Genomic DNA, 26,102 nt, shown 5'->3' on the forward strand with positions numbered 1-26,102 from the left:
CAACGAAGTAGAATTAACTAGTATCTATGCCCAGCCTTCCCTAACTATATACACCATGTATATACAAGACCTAACTCCACAGATCTACACAACCATGGTACCTATATGCCAAAACATATTTAAACCCAAAGTCCAGCTCCACAGAATATCGATGAGTAAGATCAGCAAACTCAGCCATATACTGACTACCAGAGAGTTGATGAAGGAACCACTTGCTGACATCGCTCGCAGAAATGCTGACCACCAACCCTTGCCACGTCTAATCGTGATTGGGGGTGTCCCTGCGCAATGTGTTCGCTGATCTATGTAGGTCCATATCTTGTGAGATCATTAGTTTGTGTTTGGTCTGCGAACCCGTCATACAGATGTGTTGATTTGGTGTGTGACTCAATATATAAAAGTTGAGAGAAGGACTGCCGTGTGGGTTGGGGTTTGTCGGAGATTCATTCTCGTCTTCCATATATATCAGATATCTGGAAAGTATACACGATGTTCTCCCTACAACCCCTCCTATATTCATTATCTCTCCTCCTCTTCCTCCTCCTCCTCCCACCCCCGACCATCCAGGCAACAACAACCCCACCCCCAAAAGCCTACATCCTCCCTCCCACCCCCGTCCCCAGCCCCGCCCAAATCCTCACAACAGTAACCAACACGCACGCCTTCGCGGGCCCCCACCTCCTTTACAACAACGGCACCGCCTACGAAGGCTTCTACTTCGACACCGTCTCCACAAACTCCTCCACCCCCTCAGCCATCATCCTCCAATTCTACCCCGCCTTCCTAACAACCCACAGCGCCATCCTGCTTAACGCCCTCCTCCCAGACGGATCCCTCATCCAGGAGACCATACCCGCGGGGGCCCTCACGCTCTCCACAACAGGCGATGGCAGCCAAGCCCGCGCCCAAGACGGAGCAATGTCGTGGTTTGCAGCAGATGACTTGTCTGCGCTGGTCGTCGAGCTGAACGTCCCTGAGAAGGGTGTGTCGGCTAGTATCACGATGCGCGCGCGCGCGCCACTGCACGTGCCTTGTGGGGAGAAGAGGGAGGGCGCGTCGTATATGTTGACGGAGCTGTTGGGGTGGGCGCCTGTTGTGGCTGATGCGGAGGCGAGGGTTGAGATCGCTGTTGATGGGAGGAGGTGGGCGTTTGAGGGGGCGGGGTATGCGGATCAGGTTTGTCTTGCCTTTGAACCCCCCATGCTTTGGTGTTTGTTTATTCTGGGGTAAGGCTAATGTTTGTTTTGGGATAGATATTCAGCCTCCAACCCCTCTTTGTTGACCTCGCGCAGTGGTACTGGGGCCACGCTCGTGTCGGTCCTTACTCGCTTGTTTGGTACTACTATGTTGATGCTAAGCATCGTGTAAGTAAGAGTTTCCAGCTGGCGCGGGATGGGAAGGCGGTTGTGGCTACTTGTGGAGACCGCAGCGGGACGGTTACTCCGCTTGGTGGTGGTGGTGTGCCGGTGGCTGACCCTGCGGGGATTACGGGGTGGGTGGTGAGTGTTATGGATGAGCGGGGAAGAGAGTATAGGTTTGAGGTGCGGAATGAGCATGTTGCGCAGGATAGGGATCTTATGGGGGCTGCACATGATATTCGGTGGATTGGGAGGGTGGAGGGGGGATTGGTTGGGGGGAAGGAGAGGTTTGGGGGGGAGGGGTTGATGGAGGTTGTTTGGGCCACGGGGGTTGTGCCTGGGGGGCCTGCTGGGGAGGGGCCTTGATTGTGTTTGTTTGTATTGTTAAGGGATTTGTATTGTTAAGGGACTAGAAGAGAGATACGTGGGGATTAAACAGTGTTTAGGTTTGTGAGTTGTTGTGTATTTGATAGTGCTTGTTGGAGGGTAGGTTTTATAGCCATGTCTTTTTCTACCTTGAAACCTCTGTTTGATGGCATGCATCAGACCATACTATGTATAGAGTATGCAAAAATCCTATAGCTTTACAAGCGTTGTTGTCATGTTGATATAATATAAAACTGTGCTGGCTGAGGCTTGCGTCTTTAGAGCTGTCAGTAGTCCACGCGTCCATTCCGCCTGGTCTGTATCTAGACTGCCGCTGGTCCGTTTCATCTGATCAAAGGCATAATATCAGTGCTTTTTGGGGGTCATGTGAATGTATGGCCTGCCACTATTGAGTCGGCATGCAAATAACCAGCTTATGCCGTGCTTAGGCGTCCAGCCAAGACGTGAACCACCAGGTTCAGGACTGCCTGAACCGCCAGCTGAACGGTGGCCTCGAGACAAACACTGGGAGAAAACACACCGACATGAAAAACAGGGTTTCTATAATCCAGCATTGGTCAGAAAGTTCTCTCTTCCCATCCACGGCTGACCAATTTCACTGTACGGGGTTTGATAGACGCCTGTCTCTCAAGGAGTCGAGCGGGGGCATGCTCCCACTGGTCAAAGTCAATTCTCAATTCTGTGGGGTCATTTAAGGTCAAGTGGGTCCATCCTGCCCCCATCGTCGGTCGGATCAGACCGGTTCCTGGCAATCATTGGCCAATTCAGCATGAGTCATTTTCACTCATTCACGGCATGGACCGAACTGGGTTTAGGGCTTACTTTGCACGGTTTGTGGTTGTTGGTTCGGTTGAGATGATACCTAGGACGCGATGCGATTGCAATTCCAGATGAGTGAGGATGATGCGGTTTCGACTCATTCACAATCATCTGTAGATGGCCGTTGTGTAATCTTTTTTGGGATCATGAATGTAGAGTATATATAGGTAGTAAGTAGTGAGGGTAAAAATATAGATTGAAACAAGTTGTTGAGGAATCATGGACAGGCTGCGGCATGGCTCCGAGCGGTATGTAACTTTCTCCCTCCGATAAACTGTGCCAGCAATGAAGAAACCCCGTAGCCGACATGCTCTGCATACGTGAGGATCTGGAATGTAAATAGGAAGAGCATTCCATGAGATCGGGCCGACATCATCCGATGCTTGACTTTGATTGATTTTGCCATTGGCTTGCGAGTTGCAACTGAGTATATAGACTGATCAAAGTGAGACAAACATGGGTCTAGGATCAGCATGCCTCAGGCTCCCGCTCAGCCCCACCGGTCCTTTTAAACAGCGGTTCGCCTCCCCCCAAGCTTCTACTCTCTTGCTTCTTTCTTTTCCCTATCCTTTCAGTCGTCATTTGACCAGACGACGTGCGCTCACCTTTTCTTAATCGTTCAAGTGAGCCCACCGGGTCCAACGACCCGGTCTAAAGGATAGAACCATGGCCACCGCCGCATCTTGCGCATCTTGGGCCTCCCGACAGACCACCGACGTCTTCAGAACGGCGCGGCATCTCTAATTCCACCCATCACCACAACTACAACTACAATTTTGACTACTTCAATCTCCAAGACTCCCCTGGAGACCTCTACCTCGACGACCACTTCCTCCAACCTGACCCCAACCTGTGGCCTGAATTCGCCTTTCCGGACTTTTCTGCACCGATCCCTCCCACCGACCCGTTCCCCTCCTGCGATCCATTATCCGAAGTGACCCTCACCGACGACGACTTTCTAACCTTGAACACCTTACCCTGTCAATTGCCCCCGCCGACCGAAACCATATCGCCCCCTCATGTGGCCACGACCGACAGCCCAGCGTGCGCACCCGATGCGACTACCGTGAACAACAACGCTCTTCCGCGACTGGCCCCAGCAAACCACATGCCCACGCCGGTCTCTCACACTCCCTCGTCTACCTCCTCACGGGGAACCTCCCCCAAGGAGACTACCAACCGCGTGGCAAAACGAGAGCTCAACACTCAAGCTGCTCGTCGGTACCGCCAGCGTCGCGTCGACCAGATGAGCAAACTGGAGGCAGAGCTCGAAGCCGTCAAGCGGGAACGGGATGCGTTGAAGATGCATGTGTCGAAGCTGGAGGGCGAAACGGATGCGCTGAGGGGGTTGCTGGAGTTGCAGAAACAAAAGTGAGGTCGGGAATAGGCTACTTGGTTGTGGTAATGTTGAACTTGGCGGTGTTTTTTCTACATTTTATCTGAATTCATCCTGCTGGGTTCATCATCTTTAACTTTCACGTATGATCGTATATTTCTCCGTCTTGTAGAACTGTCTGTTTCTCGTTGGGTGACTGCTAATGGATGAACTGAGTGGCCCTCGCATTGGGGATAGTTCGACTTCCCACTGAATTGGCATCCCAAAAAGAATATCCTAATGATCGACATAACAGAGCTAGACTAACAAGATCATAAAAGAAAACCACAGAGTTGTCAATATATGAAACCATGGTATCGATCTGCCCAGTATCGACTCTTTTATCCGACCATTTGTAGGGCAGCCTCACGTGACTGGCGGCGAACCTGCACTAAGCCCAGACAGGCAATCCTGAATTAAAGAAAAAAAAAAAAAGCGGCGGGGGAAGCGGGACCACACGCGCAACACGAAAATCTGCCCTTCGGCTTCATTTTTTCTTTCGTTTCTTCTCTTTCCCCCCGGCAGAAGCCGGCAAAGGCACCCCTACGTTCAAGGCTTTTTCACCACTCTTGCAAACCGGTCTCATATAATAGTCTTTCTTTTCTCCAGTCGCTATTCTTTTTTCTTTTTTGATACCCGGTTTCTTCTTAATACCGCCACCATGAAGTACGTCGTGGTCTCCGGAGGTACGTTCCCCAATCTGCAGCCTATTGACGAGGGAAGCTGTTGCTAACTTGGATTTTAGGTGTCATCAGTGGCATCGGCAAGGGTGTAATTGGTACGGTTCGCATTTTACAAACGAATCCTGGCCCCGTCTAATAGCAGATAGCCTCCAGCACCGGGTTGTTGCTCAAGACCCTCGGAGCTCGCGTGACTTCGATCAAGATCGATCCTTACATGAACATCGATGCTGGGACAATGGCGCCTACCGAGTATGTTCTTGATGCCGATGTGTATGCGATACGACGCTGACTCAATAGACACGGAGAGGTGTTCGTCTTGAACGATGGGGGTGAGGTGGACTTGGACTTGGGAAACTACGAGAGGTAGGTTTGGGTTGCTTCCCTGATGTGGTGGGCCTTGCTAACGATTCAGATATCTTGGCATTACCCTTGGCAAGGATAACAACATCACAACCGGCAAGGTCTACAAGGTGTGTTCAGCGGAAGATTGGATATTAGGATATCTCGTACTGACGAACCCAGCACGTTATTGAGAAGGAACGACGTGGCGACTACCTCGGCCGTACGGTGCAGATCGTCCCTCACCTGACGGAGGCTATCCAGGACTGGATCGAGCGCGTGGCGCGCATCCCCGCCGACGACACCAACGAGGAACCCGATGTGTGCGTGGTCGAGTTGGGCGGTACCTTGGGTGATATTGAAAGCGCCCCCTTCGTCGAGGCGCTGCGCCAGCTCCGTCGCCGTGCCGGCAAGGACAACTTCATCCAAATCCACGTCTCGCTAGTTCCCCTCATCCACGACGAGTTGAAGACCAAGCCCACGCAGCAGGCCATCCGGGATGCACGCTCAGCTGGTATGAGCCCGGATCTCATTGCCTGCCGCTGCGAGCGGCCGCTCGACAAGGCGACGACCGACAAGATCGCCATGTTCTGCCAGGTGGAGCCCGAGCAGGTGATCGGCGTTCACAACGTTAGCTCGACCTACCACGTCCCTCTTCTCCTCGAGCAGCAGGGCTTCCTGCATGTCGTGAGCGACCTCCTCAAGATCCAGAATGTCACCCTTTCCTCGGCGTTGGTGTCCAAGGGCCAGAGCACTTGGAAACAGTGGAACACCTTGACCTCCGCTCAGGACCACACTTTCGAATCGGTTAACATCGCCCTGGTCGGCAAGTACGTCTCGCTGCACGACTCGTACCTGTCGGTCATCAAGTCGCTGGAGCACGCCGCCATGGCCTGCCGCAAGAAGCTGAACATCATCTGGGTGGACGCCTCTCACCTCGAGCTCTCCTCGCGGGAGACGAACCCCCAGGAGCACTACAAGGCCTGGCACGACGTTACCTCGGCCGACGGTATCCTGGTGCCCGGTGGATTCGGCACGCGCGGAACCGAGGGCATGATCAACGCTGCCCACTGGGCGCGTACCAAGTCCAAGCCGTACCTGGGTATCTGCCTGGGTATGCAGATCGCGGTTATCGAATACGCCCGCAACGTGTGCGGCATCAAGGGCGCGAACTCCGTGGAGCTGGACAACAACACCTCCGACCCCATCGTCGTGTACATGCCCGAGATCGACCAGGTCAACCTGGGCGGCACCATGCGTCTGGGCTCCCGCCCGACCCTCTTCCAAGAAAAGACGGAGTGGTCGAAGCTCCGCTCCCTGTACGGCCAGGACTGCCAGTCTATCCACGAGCGCCACCGCCACCGCTACGAAGTCAACCCGGAGTACATCGAGCGCCTGCAAAACGCTGGCCTGCACTTCATCGGCAAAGACGACCAGGGCGAGCGCATGGAAATCGTGGAGCTCCAGGACCACCCCTGGTTCGTGGGCGTCCAGTTCCACCCCGAGTACCTGTCTCGCGTGCTCGCGCCCAGCAAGCCCTTCCTCGGCTTCGTGGCCACGGCCTCGGGCGTCTTCGAGAAGGTTGCCAAGATGTCGCAGACGAAGGAAGCCGAGCTCGCCAACGGCGTCAGCCAGATCATCATCTAAGCGTGCGGTGGTAATTATTCTTTCTTAGAGTGGGCGCCTTATTTAACCGAGAGAGGAGACTCGGTAATGTTTGATGCTTCGAACGATGGCATGAGGTGTGGTTCGGTTCATATAAAAAGTAACTAACTATGACTTGACTGTTTGGATCACGGCGTTTACGGTTTATAGAGCGGAGGTCGTACGTATATAGAGCATCGATAAATAAATACACTTGATAAATATATATACTTGCATTGTCGTTACGCTCCTAGCCTGCACCTGCACCGGCTTGATTTAGAGGCTTAATCAGGAACCGTTAAGTCTAGGATTTGGCCCTGACCTAGCTATTCTTGGGGACTATCAATCCATTCATGTTGAGAGGTCAGTTAAGTATGGACTCCCTCCTAGGTATATACTACCCAGCTGAATAGCACTGAATAAAAAGAAGTTACGTTGGGCACAAAATACGGCGTAGACCCGGAATCTTTCACCGTGGAGATCAACAACCACCAGGCATTTCATATAACCATGGGGTCACTCAATCTGTGGGGAAGCATGAACTCTTGAATTCAACCCAGCCTCAGGCACAAGAGTCTTTGTCTTCCTTGCATGGTAAAGATCCATCCGTTTTTCTATCACTCCGGCCTTTGTATCACTTGGTAATTGGCTATTTATCACTATGGTTGAAAGCTAACAAACAACTATTGTTGATGTTTTCATGGCGATTTAATTAATTGAGGTACTCGTTGACTACAGGAAACCACTACAACGCCTTGCGACGACGCATTTGTCTGCGGAGGTGAATATTGAAGTGGGAGTTAGTCCCAGTACACTTTTGAGTGTTCAAAACTCCAGTGTCTACTGACTTCTCAAGGCTGGCTTTGACGATGTGAGAAGTTCCAAGGAGAGTCAACTGATGGTTTGCATACGAATGGATTGGGACCAAGACCTGGACAACCCATAATATTCCAGATATCGTCTGATGAGTATGAACGGCATCTACCTTCTCGCGACCTCCGGGGCTTCCTGCAATAAGGCCAACTGGTTCATCAGTCAGAGATTCAGCACCTGCTACATGCGAAGCGGCCACATTACCATCTGACTCTTGGGCAGCGATATAGGGGTACTCCTGATCTCATATGAGGATCCCGAGATTATTTCTCGACAAATGCGCGAGCTCAGCCCGCAGTCTACAGCTATGATGCGGAAGATAATCCTCGACGATACAATCGTTGAATGCGGGCCTCCTGATTCTTTGGCAGGTTACCTAGCTTTGACTGTTTTCCTGCACAGGTTGCTTCCGATGCTCTGGGGTTCGTCTCCCGCGAGGAGAGCTCGAGGTGAGAGGCGTAACACTTATCGCTCCCTACGACAACTCGTCCTGCATGTCGTGCTTGCCCCCCATGGGCCCCACCCAGTGAGGGCGGCAGAGAAGAGTAGAGCGATTCGGAACAAACGAGAATTTGATCCATCAGCTCGAAAGGCTAATCGTCGATCTTCTCGAAGACTTCGAAACCTCTGGTCTTTCGCTTCTAGAATACTTGATGAAGAGATGGTCGGTGCGCATGGATGGGATCCTGTCTTTTTGTGGAAAGCCGAATGAGGGGAAGATAAATAAATTGAGTGCTTGAGAACGACATGGTCTAAGTTGGGCTGAAATGCAGTGATTTTACTAAAATTAGGTAACATTCGGTCGCACACCTACTCCATGCTCCCTGCCTTCTTCCATCTCATCGAAAGGGATCTGGGTTGTGATCGTTCGACTGATATATTCCGTATTTTCGAGTATTTCGAGTTCTGCAGACTGCAGGTACGCGTCCCTCAGATACCGTATGGAGCAAACTGGACATATCAAATCTGATATCGCGCGCCACTGGGTAGTCTAAACTTTTATCATGATCTGCAAGTTCCTCTGACGTATATCAACAGGAACAGCCCCGGCAAAGCCTAGCCCTCCTAACACAAAGTAGCGGACCAAAGTCACCCACTGGCGTAGCAGCCGGTCAATCATCGGATTACACCCACCCAACCAACCATTCCTAAAGAGTAAAAAACACAACCTCACCGTCGACAGTCTGAATCAACCGAATCAAATCAGGTTCCCTCGAATTCCATCAGCCTTGCCGATCCTTCCCCTCTACGGCCCAAGCCCCATGAACTACCAAGTGGGGACCCACAGCCGGCGAATAAATCGCAAGTGACATGTCCCGTGCCCAGCAGCATCATCTTCTGTGGAAGACGGTCTCCAATCCAACCGTACCGTGCATACCTGGACCCGAATTCCACCAAAATCCCACCCGGACGGTGTCCACCCTTGGGTTTTGTTTGCACTCAGGTCCACCGCTAAGCGACTGCAAGCGTCGTATGACCCAATGGCGCGAGGCGGATACATGACCAAGAGAGGGGGGAGCGCCTCCATCTGTATGTGAGGGGTCTCTAGCATACAGCGTGGAACCCCCGATGTGACTGTGGCGGCGACGGTGCCTGCACGTGGGACACGCGTGGATAATGGGCGTGGACGGCGGGAAATGGTTATAAACTGGGTATATGGCTGCCCGTCTGGAAAGATGTCTCGGTTTGTCTGGTCAGTCGTTTTGCCCCGGCCTAGTCACTTGTCACAATGCATGCTCGCTATCTCTTGGGTTGTTTCGCCGCTGCGGTGGCCGCACCAGCTGTGTCGGCTGCCCCAGCGTCGGCCCACAAAGCTGGATCCTCCGAGTCGATCGCAAACATGAAAGACAAGATTAAGAATGTCGTTCTGCTGGTCATGGAAAACCGATCCGTCGACAACGTGCTGGGCGGACAGACTATCAAGGGCCTGGAGAACCCCATCAACAATGGACCTTTCTGCAACCCCGTCAATACCGCCGATAAGTCTGACGGGGAGGCGTGCAGCGAGGCAAGCTCGTACGATTCGATCCTGAACGACCCCGATCATTCTATCACCGGCAATAACGTCCAGTTCTACGGCGACTTTGCTCCGGATAACAAGGCAATTGCCGACGGCACGCTAACCCCCACACAGAAGGGATTCCTGCAGGAGCAGCTTCGCTCGTATCCTTCGGACAATGAGACCCACCTGGCGAAGCAGGTTATGAACTACTATACCGAGGCGCAGGTTCCTGTCCTCACTTCCATGACGCAGAATTTCGTGGTGTTCAACCACTGGCACTCGGATATTCCAGGGGTAAGTGCCCAACTCTGCGACATACTTCACGAATCCAGAGACCACCACCGTGTACAGTGACTCCCAGTCTAACCATACCATAGCCGACCAACCCCAACCGCATCTCCCTGCTCTCAGGCACCTCAGCCGGACACGGGAAAAACGATGCGTCAATGAGCACAATCATACACGGTATCAAACACCGCTCGATCTTCCAGCAGCTGTCAGAGTCAGATCGCACCTGGGCGAACTACTACACATGGGCCGTCCTCGCCGACGCGCAATTCTTCGACTGGACCTGGACAAGCTTCAACGCGCTCAAGGCCAAACCATTCTCCAAATTCTACAAAGCCGCCGAAAAGGGCGAGCTCCCAGACTTCACCTACCTCAACCCCTCCTGCTGCGGCAAGGGCACCAACTCCATGCACCCGACGGGCCTAATCTCCGACGGCGAGACGCTCCTCAAAGACGTCTACGACGCCCTCCGCGCCAGCCCCCAGTGGAACTCGACCCTCTTCATCGTCACCTTCGACGAAACAGGCGGCTTCCACGACCACGTCCCGCCCCCGCTGGCCGTCCGCCCCGACGACGAAACTTACACCGAGAAAGCCGCCGACGACTCCGAGTACACCTTCGAGTTCAATCGGCTAGGCGGCCGCGTCCCCACCTTCCTCATCTCGCCGTGGGTCGGGGAAGGCTTCGTCGAGCAGAAGGGTAAGACTAGCGCCGGCGACACTGCGTCCTACTCTGCTTCGTCGATTCTGCGCACACTCGGCTACCTATGGGACTTTGAGCCGTTTACTCCGCGCGTGGAGCACGCCCCGTCTTTTGATCACTTGATTCGTGGGTCGATGCGTGATACCCCGAGTGCTATGCCTGGCGTGGTTCCGTTTGGGGGGCATTGATGCCCTCTTTTTTTTAGTCTTCAATCATGGGACCAGGAAATTAGATTATATGTGCGGAGAAAGGCCGGAGCTAGCAATATATATATAAATGATAATGATATCACTGCATCCAGCAATTCACCCACCTATCAAAGTGTGAGCCGTGCCCTAGTCGGATGGAACGCCGTTGGTGGTACCGCATGTAGGCGGGGTCTGAAAAGAGGGGTTACTGGCTTTGTTACTATTACCCCATTGATAGATGGTTCGAGCAAGCGCCAACTGATCATAGGAACATGATCGCAGGATCGCGGGGTAGACCGTCTTCACGGTTCGTCTTTCTACCTTGATGCTTTTTAATGCCGATCTGTTGTTTGTTGTTTGTTGGGCGGGAACATGGCTATCACTTGCCTGCTTCATGTGTTCTCTGCCATGTATTATAATAGGTCACAGGCTGCCGGATAAAGGGCAGTGGATATTTTCCTTTGGCCAAGCATTTGCATAGGTGCGAAACAGACTTGCTGCAAGAAGTGTAGTCCAGCATGTCTTCATAGAAAGTGGTCTGATACGAGCGTAAAAGAAGCTGTGGACGATCTTGGACGATCTCCCGGACTCCCTGCGCCCCTCGTTGCTGAATCTTAAAATCGAGATTTTCTGGTCTCATAAATGCCCCCGGGGGAAAAAAAGCCAATGAAAAATACCAAGAAGTTGGACCAGGTTCGCCCTCTTGGGGTCTACCCAGAAAGGTAGACTGAAGAAACCTGGAAAGTACAGATGTAAATCGATGAACTTTTGTGAAGTCATCGGGTCCCAAGCTACAATTAATTGGGTGCTAGAGACTACAGGATACCTTGTGAGCTGGATTTCAAACAAATACCCTACAACTAGACTCGTATAAAAGACCGAAAACGTATGACTTTGCAAAAACGAGCTGCTTGATCGTGGCGCATACTCGACGCACAGAATAAGATACATAACAAGACGCCGAGTCCATCACACAATATCCATCTACCTTCCCACCGTCGGAATGTTGTCAGGAGTGATGATTGCTCACAGCAAATTTCATCACCGGGTCTTCCTGGGTCGGCCAGCTTTCTTCGGAGGTGCGTTGTGTTTGTTTTTTTGGTGTTTGTTCAGGCCATTTTTGCGGGGATAAGTCTTGTCGCAACCGTCTAAGTCACATAGAAACTTCTTTTTTGGCGGGGGTTCGGATGTCGGCATGGCTTTTGTTGGATTGGGCAGCAATTTCGGCAGTTCCTGCGGACGGGGTGAAGCATTTGAAGACTTCAACCTGTCATGCTTGGTTCCTAGCTTACTGTCCCAGTTGAATGCTGTTAGCACACGATGGACAGTAATAACTGGATTGACTACTGACCTTATGCTGCCCTTGAAAGCCAGGAACTCATCATCACTGTTGGAAACGTGATTCTCATTTTGCTGGTGAAGTTCCTCGTTTTTGATCCATTTTAACCCTCGGGCAACGATCGAATCAATCGGCTTTTCATAATCGCAACATGGAGACGACTCAAAGTCAATGGTATTCGGCCCGGCCGGATCAATGGTTTGGTTTGCGCCTCCCTCATCGTGAGGTGTAATGGGGGTGACAAGAGGCTGGTGCAAAGTAGACCTAGTGTCTCCCAAAACAACAGGACCAACTGTGTTGGTCAGGCTGCAACCCCCTCGATATCGTCTCAACTCGCCACCGCTACTACTGACCACCACCATCAGCCCCCCCCCAACACTCCCTCTGAAGACTGAATCATCTCTGACACAGGGCGTTTTCAGGCATTTTGCCTGGCGGGGAGAAGCATATTCAACTCCAACGTTACGGGTAATAACGAAGCGGACAGGTGGGGATTGTGCAATTTCAGTTGTATTGCAAAGGCTATTCTGCGCGCGATAGAAACATAGATGCCCGGAAAAGACGATTTTTCTCCTGTCCAGAGCATCGGCCATGGCCTCTCTTTATGGCTATCTCCCCGTCTTTTGCGCAAGCCTCGTTGTCCTTGGCGACTATGTGTTTTGATCGACGCCTTTTCCGAGCAGGACATTCACAGTTAGATTCTCAACTGCCCCCATTTTTAGACACTTGTATTGCGGCAATCAAGAGAGGTCTTTCTTTGTGTCGCCTGGTCTCCAATAGACCTATGCCGCTAACGCCTAGTGAGAAGTTCGAGATAGTTAGCGGGGAAGGGGGGAGTTGTGTTACTTACAACTCAAGCCCAGCATATCCTCCAAAATGAGAAGACGTGTATGTTGCTTGATCGTTGGGTAGGCTGCCGTTTTGCCAGTTCGTAAACTCATTGTCATCGTAATTGGTGGACCAGGAGCAATACATCTTGAATAGTAGGATTGGAAAGCTGAAGGATAGTCCGTCAGGCAAACGTCAAATAGATGAATAACGAGGCAAGAGCGAGAGGGGGGCTCTGATAGCAGAAGGAAAACACGGCAGTCAGGCGGGATGGATGGGTATTTATGTCTTGGGGACGCGTCCTTACGATGCTACTCCTACGCGTGAAGTCGTGATCTTACACGTGTGCCTTGATGCCCGGGCTCGAACAACGCGTGAAAGGCCTGTCCAATCCAGCCACAGGAAAATTGAGCCTTTGCTAAGGGTTGCAGTGATTATCAGCCAATCTTATGGCCAAGAAATTGAGCTATGCACGCCAAGGGATCGACCAAGTACACTGAACTTGTCTTACTGGATGATATGTCTCGCAGCCTCGTAGATGGTTCTAGATTGCAAGTCAATATCAATCCATTTTCGTTGTCCAGCTGGCTACCCCCATTACACGAGCCTCCTCAGTCCACAAATAGTATCTTTGATAAATTGAGCATGACGTACAGGAGGTTAAGAGGGGGTGTATGCCAGCTACAGAACGCGTAATTCACTCTCAAAACACCTGGTCTAGTTGATATACCCCACTTGAAACGGGGATACTCATCTCTGACAGGCTGACCGGGGCACAAATTGCGTCTTGCCAGATGTAACAGTTACCCTCCTCTTCTTTTCGCATCACAGAAAAGGATGGATGGCCAGGGGTATAAATATATCCTCTATCCTCCCCTAATCAGTAGCCTGCTGAATTTTCCCCCAGAACCAGCGCCAGATCATAAACACTTGGGTCTACGTCAGCGTCAGGAGATAGATATACAAGAGTCTAAAGTCATTTTCTTTGGTATGCAATATCCCATACTCCCGTGGAGCGATGCCATACCGGATCACGTGAGGCTAATTGATTGTTCCTACTCTTGCAGCAGGACATACCCCGATAATGACGGAAGAAATCCCTCGTCTCTTCCTCCACGCACCGCCGTGCTGCGATTCTAATATGTCTCGCCGCCAGACCAGGAAAAACGATAATGGCAATAGAAACAGATGGTTCTACGAGTGTCGAGAGTGTGGTGATATGGTGTTTGACGATTGGGAGGGTATCCGAGAAGGAAACCCTCCATGTGAATGTGACATGTCCTCTCGTGTTCAGAGGGAGAAAAGTCGTGCTTATGTTTTTCGCTGTGCGAGAGGGTATTGCGATTTCTTTTCTGAGATGTGAGGATTCACTGTAACTGGGCAGCTGACTGGCAGTATTTGCAAAGTCCCCCAACACTTTTTTGTATTTGGTTCTGCTTGCAACCTTTTTCAACTTCTTTTATAGTCAATTTCATTGAATTTATCATTTGTTGAACGGTTTCTCTCACGTATTTCACAAGATCTTTCGTCGTAGTGTCCTTGGCTATCTAAACTGAGATTGACGATGATATCATATCAGGTCTGGAATATGAGCCAGAAGTAGTAGTTGCTATTCAAAACTGAAATCAACCATGATATAGTATAGGAACTAATTGATGACTCAATAGTCTCAGTCGCGTCACCAATCGCTTTCGGAGCAGCATAACAAGGGGCTTATCCGAGATCGAGCAACTAGCATGGTTTGGTGCTATGCCAACTATAAATCAAAGTTGGAGCGCTGACATAGACGCTTGAGAACCATAACATGTGGTCCAATGTTCATGATGGGAAATCCAAATGTAATATGTTCGGTTAGATCCACCACATGCGTGTCAGCTATATTGTCAGAATCTCATCCATGTAGAAAGTATAGTATATAACCCAGTCTGAATTCTGACACTAATAAGTCGGGAGTAATGATTGTAAACATCAACATTTTAATTTCGGTATATATGCATGATACACACAAAACAGTCATGAAGCAGTCATTCAAGTAGAGAGCTTTAGGATGCTAGCCACAGTTTCCACCGTGGAGTTCCATTCGCCCTTTTGGGTCAACAACTCTTCGTTCTTTTCAGCCACCTCCTCGTTCTTTCTGGCCACCTCCTCGTTCATTCTGGCCACCTCCTCGTTCTTTTTGGTCAGCTCTTCCTCTTTTGTGATTAATGTATCGCGCATCTTGAGACAATCTCTGCAGGATTCATCACGGAGTTGGGCTACCTCATCGCAGAGCTGTCGTTTTTCTCTTTTGAGTTCTTCGATCTTGACATCTTGACAGCAGGTCACGCGGTTATGCAACTCCTGTGACTCACGAGAGACCTTTTGAAGCGTGTTGTACTTGGTCTGAATTGAGTTATACATGGTCTGAAGCGTGCCATTTACGGCCTCAAGGCCTTGGCGCTCGGTCTCCGCCTTTTGAGTCCTTCTCACCAGAGATGTGACTGTCTTGAGCAACGTCTCGAGGTCCATATCTAGAGATTGTGTGGGTATGGTCTCTTCTTGGCTAGGCTGTTGTGCCTGGGGGGTAGATCTCTTACTCTGGACTGAAGCTGGAGAAGTCGGGGCACTGGCTCCTGGCTCTTTGCTGGCATCATGTAAGGCGGTCACATCGTGAGGCAGCTGCGATAAAGTAGAAGGTTGTTGTTCTGGGCCAGGTTCAAGTAGTTCTGAGGTATTCGGAGCAGCCCTGGGTGCATCCGAGATGTTACATGGACCAGCACGCTCTTTATTGGTTTTTGTCGGCGGTGTCGACTTGGGGAACTTAGAACAAGACTTGTTAGATAGTGACCGAGCATATTTTGTCTCCAGGTACCTTCCTTCCCCTTTTCTCAAAAACCGGTACTTACTTTTTCTGTACGTCCGCTGGCCTGAATATCACCGCCATCATGGTCTGTATCGTCAGCGGGGTCTGTAATAGACCCCTGTACACCTGCTTTGGAACCCGGTGGCCTGATCCTTCTATACTTGGGCGACGTATCGAGCTTTGCCTGCTTCCGATTGCGCAACCTAGGATCTTTCTCCGCCTGTGAAGGACGTTTCAGAACTCGGGTTTCCGGAGGGTACATGCCGGGCATGGGAGTGGCAGCAGCGGGGTGCTAAATCGAAAATAAGATTAGCAAGTGTATACATACAAACGACGGTGTGAAAGCCAACTATGTGACTTTCCACGAAGATGTCATACCATTCTCTTGGCTCTTCGTTCAACTCTCAAATCTTTTTTGTATGTCTGCCAGTGAATCAGTATATATCTTATAGAGATGCTTCTGGAAGACAGTAACGCACTGAAAATGCCTTCTGGAGAGCCCAGTTGCTGCGGCCGGGGAAAAAATTCTTCTAGTATGAGACAACTAGTTAGTTGGGTGGTCTGAATTCCACTTCAGGGGATAATTACCCGATGGAATTCTTTCCAACTGAGATGACTGTATGTATTCCGGAGATCATAGAGTTTCTTCAGTAACTCAGGAGTCCAGCGGCCGCCTTTGCTGTTCCGCCTTCGTTGTATCTTTACCTGAGAAACCATTGGGGCGAAGGAGAAGAATAAGAAAAATGCACATGGGAAGAGGAGCACAGCAGGGAATTTTATAGACAAACGAGTGGTGAACAATAGGCAACACACTCTCCTTGTTGTTAGAGTTTTGGCTTTTTGCTTTGTTTCCCCTCTTGAATTTCCCTGGGAATTACTAAAATAAAAAGGGGGCCTATAGCCTTGTAGAGTGCTGTTGGGGAAGGAATAGCCAGCAGTCAACAGAGTCAATGACACTACTGCCTCTTGAACGGAGAACTCGTGATGGGTGGGAGACCCCTGGCATTGCGGCGCAGGACCCTAGACTAGACAAATGGCGGTATCCTCTGAAACCTATGAGAAGCGACAATCCAGCCTTCTACTGTCAAGCTGGAAAAATGGATATTTGGGATACAAGTGAATCATTTTGCAGCATAACTAAAGCGAGAACTTGAAAATTGACTGTATAGATGTTTGATGTCTACTAACTCACTCTCTCTCCTGCCAGGAACCTGAGACCCTGAGAAGCCATCACTGTCGCCAATGAAACAGCGACCACGAGCAACTTGATAGATCAATAAGACAGGAATCCCATCCCTGTTAGTATGAGCATCAACGAGGTCTCGAATTTCATAATGGAATGGTGTGGGAGACAAACGACCAAAGAGATCCCCGGAGACTAGCCCTTTTCGGCAAAATATCTCTACCATTCGATACGCATCAGGCAGTATCGGGAAAGACTTGCTTCGCAATCCGGGGCTCAGGCCCTCACCTAGCTAGAGTCTTGAGTTTCAGCTTCAGGGAATTAGCCAGTTGGCGACCGTTTGTACTGGATTTGGTCACGAGAAAAGGTTTTAAATTTAAATCCCATTTAACAGGAAGGTGGTAATGACCCCATAGATTATAACATTGTAGTCTCTAGAGTGAGATCGATTTATATTTTCATCTATGGGATACCTCTGTCGAAGACTTTCAGCTGGCTACACCAGGGTGCTGAGTATCAGCATTTCTGTCAGGTGCTGCCTAACAGATCTGCGGGCCCCCGGCGCGTAGCGAGACATCGTGTTTGGGTGTCCAGAAGGGTGTCTAAGGCTGAGCTGCTAGCTCAACAGAGTTTAATTTGGACTTTTGACCTAGCGGCAACCATGTACATCAAGATTGCGCTCTAGCTGGCTATCAATTGGATCTATCATCTTATTTTGTTTCAAGCCGTGATATGAACCAGTGGATGCCTGATACTCTGGACTAATCCTATCTCTTTTCTACCCTTATAAGAACTTAAGCCCGGCTTTAATATCATATCAAGAAACTTATCAATCCTTAGCAATCCTTACGTACATAGAGATAGTATGACAATAAGACCAGCGCATAAATAATACTGCTACGGTCGCTCCCACTGTTAGCAGAGCTGTTATACCCGGACTCTTGAGTATAACATCACTAGGCCAAAAGACCACCATTACTAGTAAGCAAACACCCGAGACGCACTGTATACTAGCGTGCACATATCAGGCAAAGAGCATGTTTCTTACAAGATTATCCAAGGCCACAAGGTTAGTGTGTGCCAAATAAGCATAAACCAAACAACCCGTGAACCCGTCGGCGACCTGACAACATGGATGAAATAGCCTGCCAATTATTCTACAGAACTCCCTCAAACGAGAGGAATCCTAACATTTACTGTCTTTATTTTACAATTAAATAGACTCTACTTATCAAAGATGTACTATATAGATTTTTGACAAATTCCCTACATAGGGGTCTCCTCGCTTCTACATATATATACAGGCCCAGACTAGTTCAGGGTACCTGCAGACGGTAGAAGTACGAGACGTAAACATGTTAGAAAGAATGAGTTTGATAGCATCCGGACCACAGAAAGCTTGCAGATTATCAAAATACAAGATACTCATGAGTGCAAAAAGGACTGCAAACACCGCAGACCAGCTGATCGTTTAGCCAACTATAATATCCGCTCTTTCACACAGACAATTTCATAGAGTACCTGGATAGGGCGGTTCTGTGTAAAGAGAAAATGCACATCAAGCATGGCTGCCTGTCAGGTTGTTTACAGACTGTCTATACAGATTTGACTTTGCTTCTTCATGCGAATCCATGCGAATTCATGCAAATTCATGCGAGCAGTTTGCAACTTGTTGTCATGATTACAGAGAAACCATTAGTGTCCTGGCTGTTTTGACTAGACCTAAAGCAACCCGCAAACAGGTAGGCACACTTATTATATATACCTAAGTCTTTTCTTCTAAAATCTGATGAGATAATGGTATATAACAGTACCTACCTACTACTCTTTGCTCTCACATAAGTTGTTGGGATTCTAGATAAACTAGGGGATATTCATACAATCTACACTTGTCTGAAGAATCTCAGATGTATCGACTCATAGAGAATCAGCTAATATATTCTATAATTCTTTATGAATATAATAAAAATGAAGTATCTTGTAATCTTCAAGCTATACTCAAGTAAAAAGATAGCAACGATTTAGACATCACTCCTAGTTCTACCTCACCGCCTGCGGGCAGTTCTGCCACTCTACCCTACTACATTACTGCACGTATCCCTCCGCATGGAGGACTCCGCTTTCGCATGGAGGACTCCTCCTGGCTGGCTAAGGTATCTAGGTACCACCTACCTTAAGTTATACACTTACATATCGACTGTTTCTATTAGCGTTTTCCTACATATCCAAAGCGCGCATACCTAGCCTTATAACTCACGTGCGTAGGGATCTATGATAGAACTCGATTGGTTATCTAAATTGCAATCATTCAAATAACAAAACAGGGTTCTATTAAGCACTATGATGAGATCTCAGGTACTATAATTGATAACACCACTAAGAGATTTTTGGGGGTGAGTTGAAATGCCAATCGATTGCAGACATTTCCACATAAATAAGGATTATCAGCCCCAAAGACCAATTGAAAAGTGGAAGCTACGAGAACATGTGCGTAGAAACAACTGTATTCCATTATGAATATTACAGATTATAGACAGCCTCTTGAGATGGGAATGTCCTTCCCATCTGGGCTCCGCTCCGTGTCACATTAAGCATCATGTAAACGCGTTTCACACGTGATAATTTCAAATAATTACTACCTCGCGCGGGAGGGCAGATGGTGGAGTCCTTCTACAGAGGCGGCCCGATAGGCAACGACAGGAAGGAAAGCAAAACCTGAACTAGTCCGCTGCCCAGTGCAGCAATAGTCCTCGGGTCGGCCAAGGTCGTGAAATGCGTGGATCGCTTGCACCCCTTTTCAGCGGGAGCGCCGTCCATCCGATCCTCCAACCAGAAGAACGCGTCGGGGGCGCCCACAATCTCCAACAAGGCGTGCTCGGACAGCTTGTCCCGCTTGTACTCGAGTTGCGCGCCGCCGTCGCAGTACTTGTCCACCAGGGCGTCGCTGGCATTCACGGGACTGACCTCGTCGCCCGCGGACTTGTAGATGAACAGCGGGATTTCCGGAATATTGTGGCCCATGGCGTTTTCATCGAGCACCTTGGTTGCGATGGGGTCTCTGAAGACATCTTTGTTCGTCACGTATGAGTACACATCTTTGCCGAGATACTCCAGAAGGTTTCCTGTCAGGCAGAGGTTGTCTGTCTTTTTGAACTCTTCCTTTTTCTCAGGGATGAGGTTCTCGTCGATGAGCTTTGCGATCTCCGGGTAAACCTTGGAGAGACCACGAATGCCGGCGGGGAGCAGGCCGGTGAACAGACCCTTGTTCGTCGCGTCAACGACCGGGAGGATCTCCGGGACAGTACCGCCGAGGGCGGCGCCGGCAATCTTCAGCTCGGGCGCGTACTCCGGCTGCAGTTCTGCGGCGAAGCCACTAGCCAGGCTGCCGCCCGAATAGCCCCACATTGTGACTGTCGCATCGGAGGTCACGTTGGTGAACTCCGTCGAGGCCAGGACCGCACGGATATTGTCAAGGACTGCGTGTCCCGAGAGGATGTTGGAGAGGAAGGCCGACTCTGGACCCAAATGGTCGGGAGCGGTGACGACCCAGCCCTTGTTCAGCGCAGCTGTGATAAAGATGAATTCCAGCTGCGGCATGATGAGGGCCAACGCGTTGCCATTCTCAGACTCCTGCTGGAAGGCGAACGATGGAGAGCAGTTCGGGTCTGCTGCATCCTGTGCGACCTGGTAGGAGAGCAGCTTGGAGGTGTCCGCGTTGTGGGGGATGAGGATGGTCGAGACGGTCGCGACTGCCTTCCCAAACGCGTCGGTGGTGCGGTAGAGTACTTGGTGGGAACTCTCCAGATTGACTTTGGCAAAGCCGAAGGCGGCGACAGGAAACGGGGTTTTGCGATGGCGGAGGATCGTCCCTGGGGCTTCCGACTCAAACCCAGCAGGCGGCTCGTAGAAGGGATCGTCAACCGGCTTGAGTGGTCCATCAGCTCTGGGAGCTGGAAATCCTGCTGCCAGAGGCAGCAGATAAGCAAGTACCTGCAGTAGGACCACTTTGAAGCTCACCATGATGGTTGAGATCTGACCTTCTAGAGGATGCCCTGCAATGGAAGCGAAAATACTGGGAGCCTGCGCCCTTTTAAGATGGAGAACCCCCCGCACCCGGAATGATGGGGGAACATGGATTTCTCCGATTGGTGAACATGGACGCGACGGAGCGCTCACATGGGTCCCTGACGATCTTGATAAGATTGGAGGTTTGATGGAAGCTTCGCAGTGCTGCCCCGAAAGAAGAATAGTCAGGATCTCCAAGCCGAGGCGCAAGCTTGGGTGATGGTGCAGGCCCACACGGCACTACCCCGGAGTGCCGCATGTGCAGCCAGTAGCGAACTAGGATCCATGTATAGGAAGGGGAAGCCCGTGTGGCTTTTTTCTTCAAGATCATTGCTAAAAATCGTCGTATTGATGCGTATTCGCCGGAGGAATGCCAAGCCGAAGGGTTGGTTTGGGTGATGGTGCAGGTTCACACGGCACTACCCCGGAGTGTCGCATGTGCAGCCAGTAGTGAACTAGGATGCATGTATACAAAAGTGAAGCCTGTGTGGCTTTTTTCTCCAAGATCGTCGTTGAAAATCGTCGTATCCATGCGTATTCGCCATAGGATTGAAATTGAATACCAACGCGTGATGGATCCCTGCTGAATAGCCTAAGATTGGGCAGACGGGAGTGGATTAGTTAGTTGATTTCCCCTCGCGATTATCGCTTAGTGGACATCCCCCATAAAAGCGGGGAATGCCTGCAGTCAATATCACCAAACGATATTGCCGTTCAAGCACAATACTTTGCCATTTTATGTGCTCATGTGTCTCATAATGTATAAAATTCCGCAAAATCATAACCCGGAGTTTGCTTTTCTCTGCATTCTGTTCACATCTCCATGTTGTTTGTGATTCATACCGCAATTGGCGAAAATGCGGATGAAAGGTCATGCCTCACTAGCACATGGAAGGTTAGTCTCTAGGCAAATGCCAATCACAATCTGCTTGACTCAATATTTTCGAGCCTGTCTCCACGCAGCGTACAAGGGTCTCATGTCAGCCGATAGCAACGCCAAACCTAACTTGGCCAGATCTAAACTCAACCCTTCAGCCCATACTAAGACAGGGGTGGAAAACTCAAAAAATGGATGTTTTCTGCCAGGAAGATGCACATGCAAATCAAACCTCAAAGTTCACGAGACCTTGACAGACCATGATCACGGGCTGGGCTGAGAATGTAGACCAAAGCAAAGTGCTGACAATTTGAACGGTGACAATGTACAGGCATCACAGGTATTGTACCTAGTCTTCTAGACTTTTAGTCTTGGAGAACCCCACCGCTGTATGGCAAAAGTTTCTTCGTCCTGCCAATCAAAGAGCCAGCGTCTCGAGTACATGTGTAAACATGACAGGAATCCCTCCTAATACATAGTATTTGCTTTCTGATCCGTGTATGCTGACTTGATTCACATATAAGATGTCTCTGGTTGGGAGAGCCCAAAATCCCAAGCTTCCGTACAGTCACCGTGGACTATCAAATGACCACCAAGCTAAATATATTTCTCTCAGCTTAGTCTGCGCACGACCAGACAGCAAACAATTAACGTGCCAACGTCGGTGAGAAAGCTAGTTTGGCGGTTTTATTGGGTAAGGCCGCCAGTCACCGGCAACTAAGGCACGTACCGCTCCATAGGGAATATGTTCCGAAGCAGGCGACCTCGGAGGTGACATTCTCGAGGGGCCGTTTTCAATATTACACACGATGTATCAATTCTGAATTACCGAATGGCACAATTTCCATCGTCAGTTTCCCCATTTGATACACGTGACCTTAACGTCCCGCCAGCTTCCGTCTTGGTACGAGCGTTTGCCGAGGATGCTCGGTGTCAAGATCACCGAGAATTGATGAAGGCCAAGTATTTATGGACGGTCAGGAATTACCGTTCGACGAAGTAATTGGTCGAGAAGTAGGCTATAAGGGAATATAACCACGTATGATGGTTTACGTGGTTGAAAATAGCCAAATAGATGAAAATAGTGACATGGGGAGATGGAGATGTTGAGGGAAGGTCGTTGAAGTCGAGCGGGGAACATAATAGAACTGGTCGAACTTAACATTGTAATCAGGTGACAGGTCACATTTCCAAGCGGTGCTTTGTCTGACTGCGTCCACCACCATTGGTTTTGATTTTGGAAATAGTTTCTTGCATTCTACCTCAGATGCTAGAGGTGGAATACACCCAGTGCAGGAATACCGTCAAAAATATACTGCCGGTACCTTCTTACCAGGTCGAAGTAAAGGACAACCTGATAAATCTCGTCGTGTATGCCTCAGATTTGTCTCGCAACGGCATAATTAAGCCCCGACCATACGTATTTCTAGTATTCTTTTTAGGCTTTCAGCAATGGATATACGAGTCACTATCTTGGCTCCTTCTAGCCATCGAGAACGAGGTTATCCCCAGTGTCACTTGATTCTACCTTGGCAGTACGCCCACTTCTTGTTCGGATTCCTGGCTAATATCTCTGAAATTGCGTGATCTGCGGGATACACGATTTGAGAATCTAGTTGTTGACCCAGATAGGCGGACGAGGTATAATTTTCTTGCCTGTTAGACTACAAGCCGTGCCCTGGCATGGTTGATAAGCAGAAAAACCTACGACAGAAAGCGAGCCAAATTAAAGGTTACCAACTACTAGGTTACTGAGCCGGAATGTACTACAATCATTGGCCTCATATGAGATGCCCCCAGTGACTTATGTTGGCAATGGAAGACCCGGAGCAATTATGGGGTTCATTGAGAATCAGCTGGTTCTGCTTGAACATTAAAACATCCATCCTATCTCTACTGTGTCCGTGTTCACCATTTTGAGGCCATCAAATGTCGCTATTTTTGTTGCCCCTTGAGATGGTGTGGCATACTCAATCAAATGTGTTATCGCGACCTTCAATCGAGAAGAATCCTTTCTTTGGATCATACACTGCGGATATATATAATCCGTCTAATCCTATGGATGGGAAATTAGGTATTGGATTCGCAGTCAATCAATACTAGTTCTACCCCTGGATGACAACAAATTGCCGTAACAGTCATGGAGTATATGCAAAAACCTGTCCCAGATCAGACGCGCGAGTTGGGCGCATGGATGAAAACTCTCCTCGAGGCCTCCCGCGTGCGAACAACACTGAACCCTCGGATGGAACGCCTAACGACGACATTTTCCATACAAATCGTTGACACCCCGAGTTATGGCGTCATTAAACACCGTCCGTCGGCTCAGTCAGTTGTCTAGACTGCTCCATGATCCCGCAAGCGATCGAACCTGTTCGGTTTAAGGCGTACTGAGAAGGAAAAGTGAAGACAGCTGGACGTGTCGATCACACTAGACCCTGAATAGCCGGTGCGAGTCTAAATATACCAGCCCAATGTAACGTAACGGTGTGCTGAAAGGCCTGCGGAGAATTTTATGATGGACCTATCTACGGAGTAGTCATGAAGATCATTCTACAATAGAAGTCTGTTCAACATCCACTCAAACAGTTACGAGATACTCCGGACTGCACGGGGAATGTCCATATCACAGCCGATAGACTCGACCAGTGAATTCTGAGAGACACCGAACAGGATGACCACACACTGAAACCTGTCTCATTCTAAAAGAGGCAGCATATTCCACTCCTACAGTCATTGTCGTATGGTGCTGCGCAAACCCAAGACTTCCCACCCAATTTAGACTGCAGGTTCGGACGCCAAAGCTAAGCCCCAGGCACCCTGCTGACCCTAGGGCTGGGAAAGCTAAAAGAACTTAAATTTTTACAAATAAACAAATAGTTCATCTGTCACACAGAACATGCTATTATAGGCTCTGTGGCGTACACAATTCTCGTATATGTCTAGGATGTGGCTCGTGCCGATTGGATGTAAGGGGCGATCCTGCTCCCACGGACAGGCCGGCCTAAGGCGTCCCGTCGTCAGCCACACCTAAATATATCCATTATTGCTGGGGCGCCTGTACAGGTCATGAGTAACTTCCAAAGAGAGCTCGAACAAAGCCAGTTAGGACATGAGAAAGCGGATAGTGAAGTTTGAATGCTTCGTTTTTGCCGTTTTGGGCGATCAGTACAATGTCCGTGCTGTGCACCGGACAAAGGTATAAAGCATCGTGAGAATCACCAGGTAGAATAGATTTTCATCAAGCAAACCAAGCAAGCATCCATTCCAGCAAAGCATTTCAGCAACCAATCAACCCAGTTCAAGTTCTTTCAATCGATCTAAAGACAACCCACTATCATCAAAATGAAGTTCTCCACCACCGCCGCTCTTCTTGCTGCCACCAGCACCACCGTCCTGGCCGCCCCCAAGGCGCTGATGCCCTTGCAGCTGAATAACCTGCACATCCGCCACAACAAGGGTGTCCACAAGGTGATGGTCGATTTCGACCTGATCGATTTGAACAAGGGCACATCCGGCTTCAAGTGCGAGGTCCAGCTGTATGTTTCCCCCTACCAACCACCATCGCATGCATCCGTTCAGCATCACTAACCAGAGTTCTACAGTATGGAGGACCACCCCTACAACGAGCAGGTCAACAAGCCGTGTGCCGACGCCCTCTACGAGTTCGGCTTCCCCGGCGGCGGCGTCAAGAACCCCCGCGACCTCACCCTCGGCGCCAGGAAGGTCGGCGACGGCGCCTTCTACGGCCAGATTGAGATCAACGAGGGTGCCGAGTGGCATTGCGTTGACGACAGCAACCCCGGTGGCAAGTTCACCGAGTGCAACCTCACTGGCTACCTCAAGATCCCCGTGAACCTGGAATAAGCGATTGCTTGCTTTCGGCCTGCCAGTTCCTGAATCTGGAACTGCGCTTACTCCTCAATGTCAGCGATGTGTTGATGCCTCTCATTATCTGCTTACCAGAAGACCGTTAAGATAGTTTGTTTTCGTTGCCATTGGCTTTGATTTGTTTGATATTTGTTTGTTTCTTGTTGCTCGCATGTACCTAATAAGTGGCGGTCTCCGTGGCTGGCTATAGAAAGGTTAATCCAACTGTTAATCCGTGCTTTCATTACCTCATTGTATGTATGTAGGACTCTTTTGAACTCGATTCTCCTTTTGAAAACAAGGCAAATGGAACATATAATGAAATGATCAGTTCAAAGCCATTAAATGGCCGAGTGCAAACGCGCCGAGGCACGCTAAAATAACCCACGTCGCTGAACTAGGGACCTTATAAGCCACGGATTCCACAGGGGTAGTGGCGT

General features: G+C 49.8%; 8 protein-coding genes across 8 annotated transcripts; 5 read left to right on the forward strand and 3 right to left on the reverse strand.

Annotated features, from left to right (window-relative positions):
- Positions 1 to 489: 489 nt before the first annotated feature.
- On the forward strand, positions 490 to 3,939 carry BDW47DRAFT_117112 (uncharacterized protein; the record flags this gene model as incomplete). Its single annotated transcript, XM_024815035.1, has 4 exons — positions 490 to 726; positions 844 to 1,176; positions 1,254 to 1,645; positions 3,273 to 3,939. The coding sequence occupies 4 exons, from the start codon at positions 490 to 492 to the stop codon at positions 3,937 to 3,939; spliced, it is 1,629 nt and encodes a 542-aa protein (XP_024672643.1).
- A 448-nt stretch (positions 3,940 to 4,387) lies between these two features.
- BDW47DRAFT_104597 (putative CTP synthase) lies at positions 4,388 to 6,812 on the forward strand. The gene is made up of 6 exons (XM_024812360.1): positions 4,388 to 4,625; positions 4,685 to 4,717; positions 4,769 to 4,871; positions 4,920 to 4,985; positions 5,035 to 5,092; positions 5,145 to 6,812. The coding sequence occupies exons 1-6, from the start codon at positions 4,601 to 4,603 to the stop codon at positions 6,606 to 6,608; spliced, it is 1,749 nt and encodes a 582-aa protein (XP_024672644.1). The 5' UTR covers positions 4,388 to 4,600; the 3' UTR covers positions 6,609 to 6,812.
- Positions 6,813 to 8,885: 2,073 nt separating this feature from the next.
- Positions 8,886 to 10,868, forward strand: BDW47DRAFT_104598 (phosphoesterase superfamily protein). Its single transcript, XM_024812361.1, has 2 exons — positions 8,886 to 9,774; positions 9,858 to 10,868. Exons 1-2 carry the CDS (start codon positions 9,208 to 9,210, stop codon positions 10,656 to 10,658), a joined length of 1,368 nt encoding a protein of 455 aa, XP_024672645.1. The 5' UTR covers positions 8,886 to 9,207; the 3' UTR covers positions 10,659 to 10,868.
- Positions 10,869 to 11,579: 711 nt separating this feature from the next.
- Positions 11,580 to 13,064, reverse strand: BDW47DRAFT_104601 (uncharacterized protein). Its single transcript, XM_024812362.1, has 2 exons — positions 12,010 to 13,064; positions 11,580 to 11,949 (listed from the first exon to the last, which is right to left on the reverse strand). The coding sequence occupies exons 1-2, from the start codon at positions 12,588 to 12,590 to the stop codon at positions 11,700 to 11,702; spliced, it is 831 nt and encodes a 276-aa protein (XP_024672646.1). The 5' UTR covers positions 12,591 to 13,064; the 3' UTR covers positions 11,580 to 11,699.
- Positions 13,065 to 13,520: 456 nt separating this feature from the next.
- On the forward strand, positions 13,521 to 14,320 carry BDW47DRAFT_104603 (uncharacterized protein). Its single transcript, XM_024812363.1, has 2 exons — positions 13,521 to 13,813; positions 13,893 to 14,320. The coding sequence occupies exons 1-2, from the start codon at positions 13,663 to 13,665 to the stop codon at positions 14,186 to 14,188; spliced, it is 447 nt and encodes a 148-aa protein (XP_024672647.1). The 5' UTR covers positions 13,521 to 13,662; the 3' UTR covers positions 14,189 to 14,320.
- A 478-nt stretch (positions 14,321 to 14,798) lies between these two features.
- On the reverse strand, positions 14,799 to 16,583 carry BDW47DRAFT_104604 (uncharacterized protein). Its single transcript, XM_024812364.1, has 6 exons — positions 16,256 to 16,583; positions 16,147 to 16,197; positions 16,046 to 16,090; positions 15,711 to 15,959; positions 15,402 to 15,624; positions 14,799 to 15,335 (listed from the first exon to the last, which is right to left on the reverse strand). The coding sequence occupies exons 1-6, from the start codon at positions 16,382 to 16,384 to the stop codon at positions 14,854 to 14,856; spliced, it is 1,179 nt and encodes a 392-aa protein (XP_024672648.1). The 5' UTR covers positions 16,385 to 16,583; the 3' UTR covers positions 14,799 to 14,853.
- Positions 16,584 to 19,520: 2,937 nt separating this feature from the next.
- On the reverse strand, positions 19,521 to 20,882 carry BDW47DRAFT_131254 (putative secretory lipase; the record flags this gene model as incomplete). Its single annotated transcript, XM_024817273.1, has 1 exon — positions 19,521 to 20,882. The coding sequence occupies exon 1, from the start codon at positions 20,868 to 20,870 to the stop codon at positions 19,521 to 19,523; it is 1,350 nt and encodes a 449-aa protein (XP_024672649.1). The 5' UTR covers positions 20,871 to 20,882.
- A 3,998-nt stretch (positions 20,883 to 24,880) lies between these two features.
- Positions 24,881 to 25,845, forward strand: BDW47DRAFT_104608 (uncharacterized protein). The gene is made up of 2 exons (XM_024812365.1): positions 24,881 to 25,331; positions 25,398 to 25,845. The coding sequence occupies exons 1-2, from the start codon at positions 25,138 to 25,140 to the stop codon at positions 25,657 to 25,659; spliced, it is 456 nt and encodes a 151-aa protein (XP_024672650.1). The 5' UTR covers positions 24,881 to 25,137; the 3' UTR covers positions 25,660 to 25,845.
- The last annotated feature ends 257 nt before the right edge of the window (positions 25,846 to 26,102 follow it).

This window comes from Aspergillus candidus, assembly GCF_002847045.1.
Source record: "Aspergillus candidus strain CBS 102.13 unplaced genomic scaffold BDW47scaffold_18, whole genome shotgun sequence".
NCBI classification, from domain to species: Eukaryota; Fungi; Ascomycota; class Eurotiomycetes; order Eurotiales; family Aspergillaceae; genus Aspergillus; species Aspergillus candidus.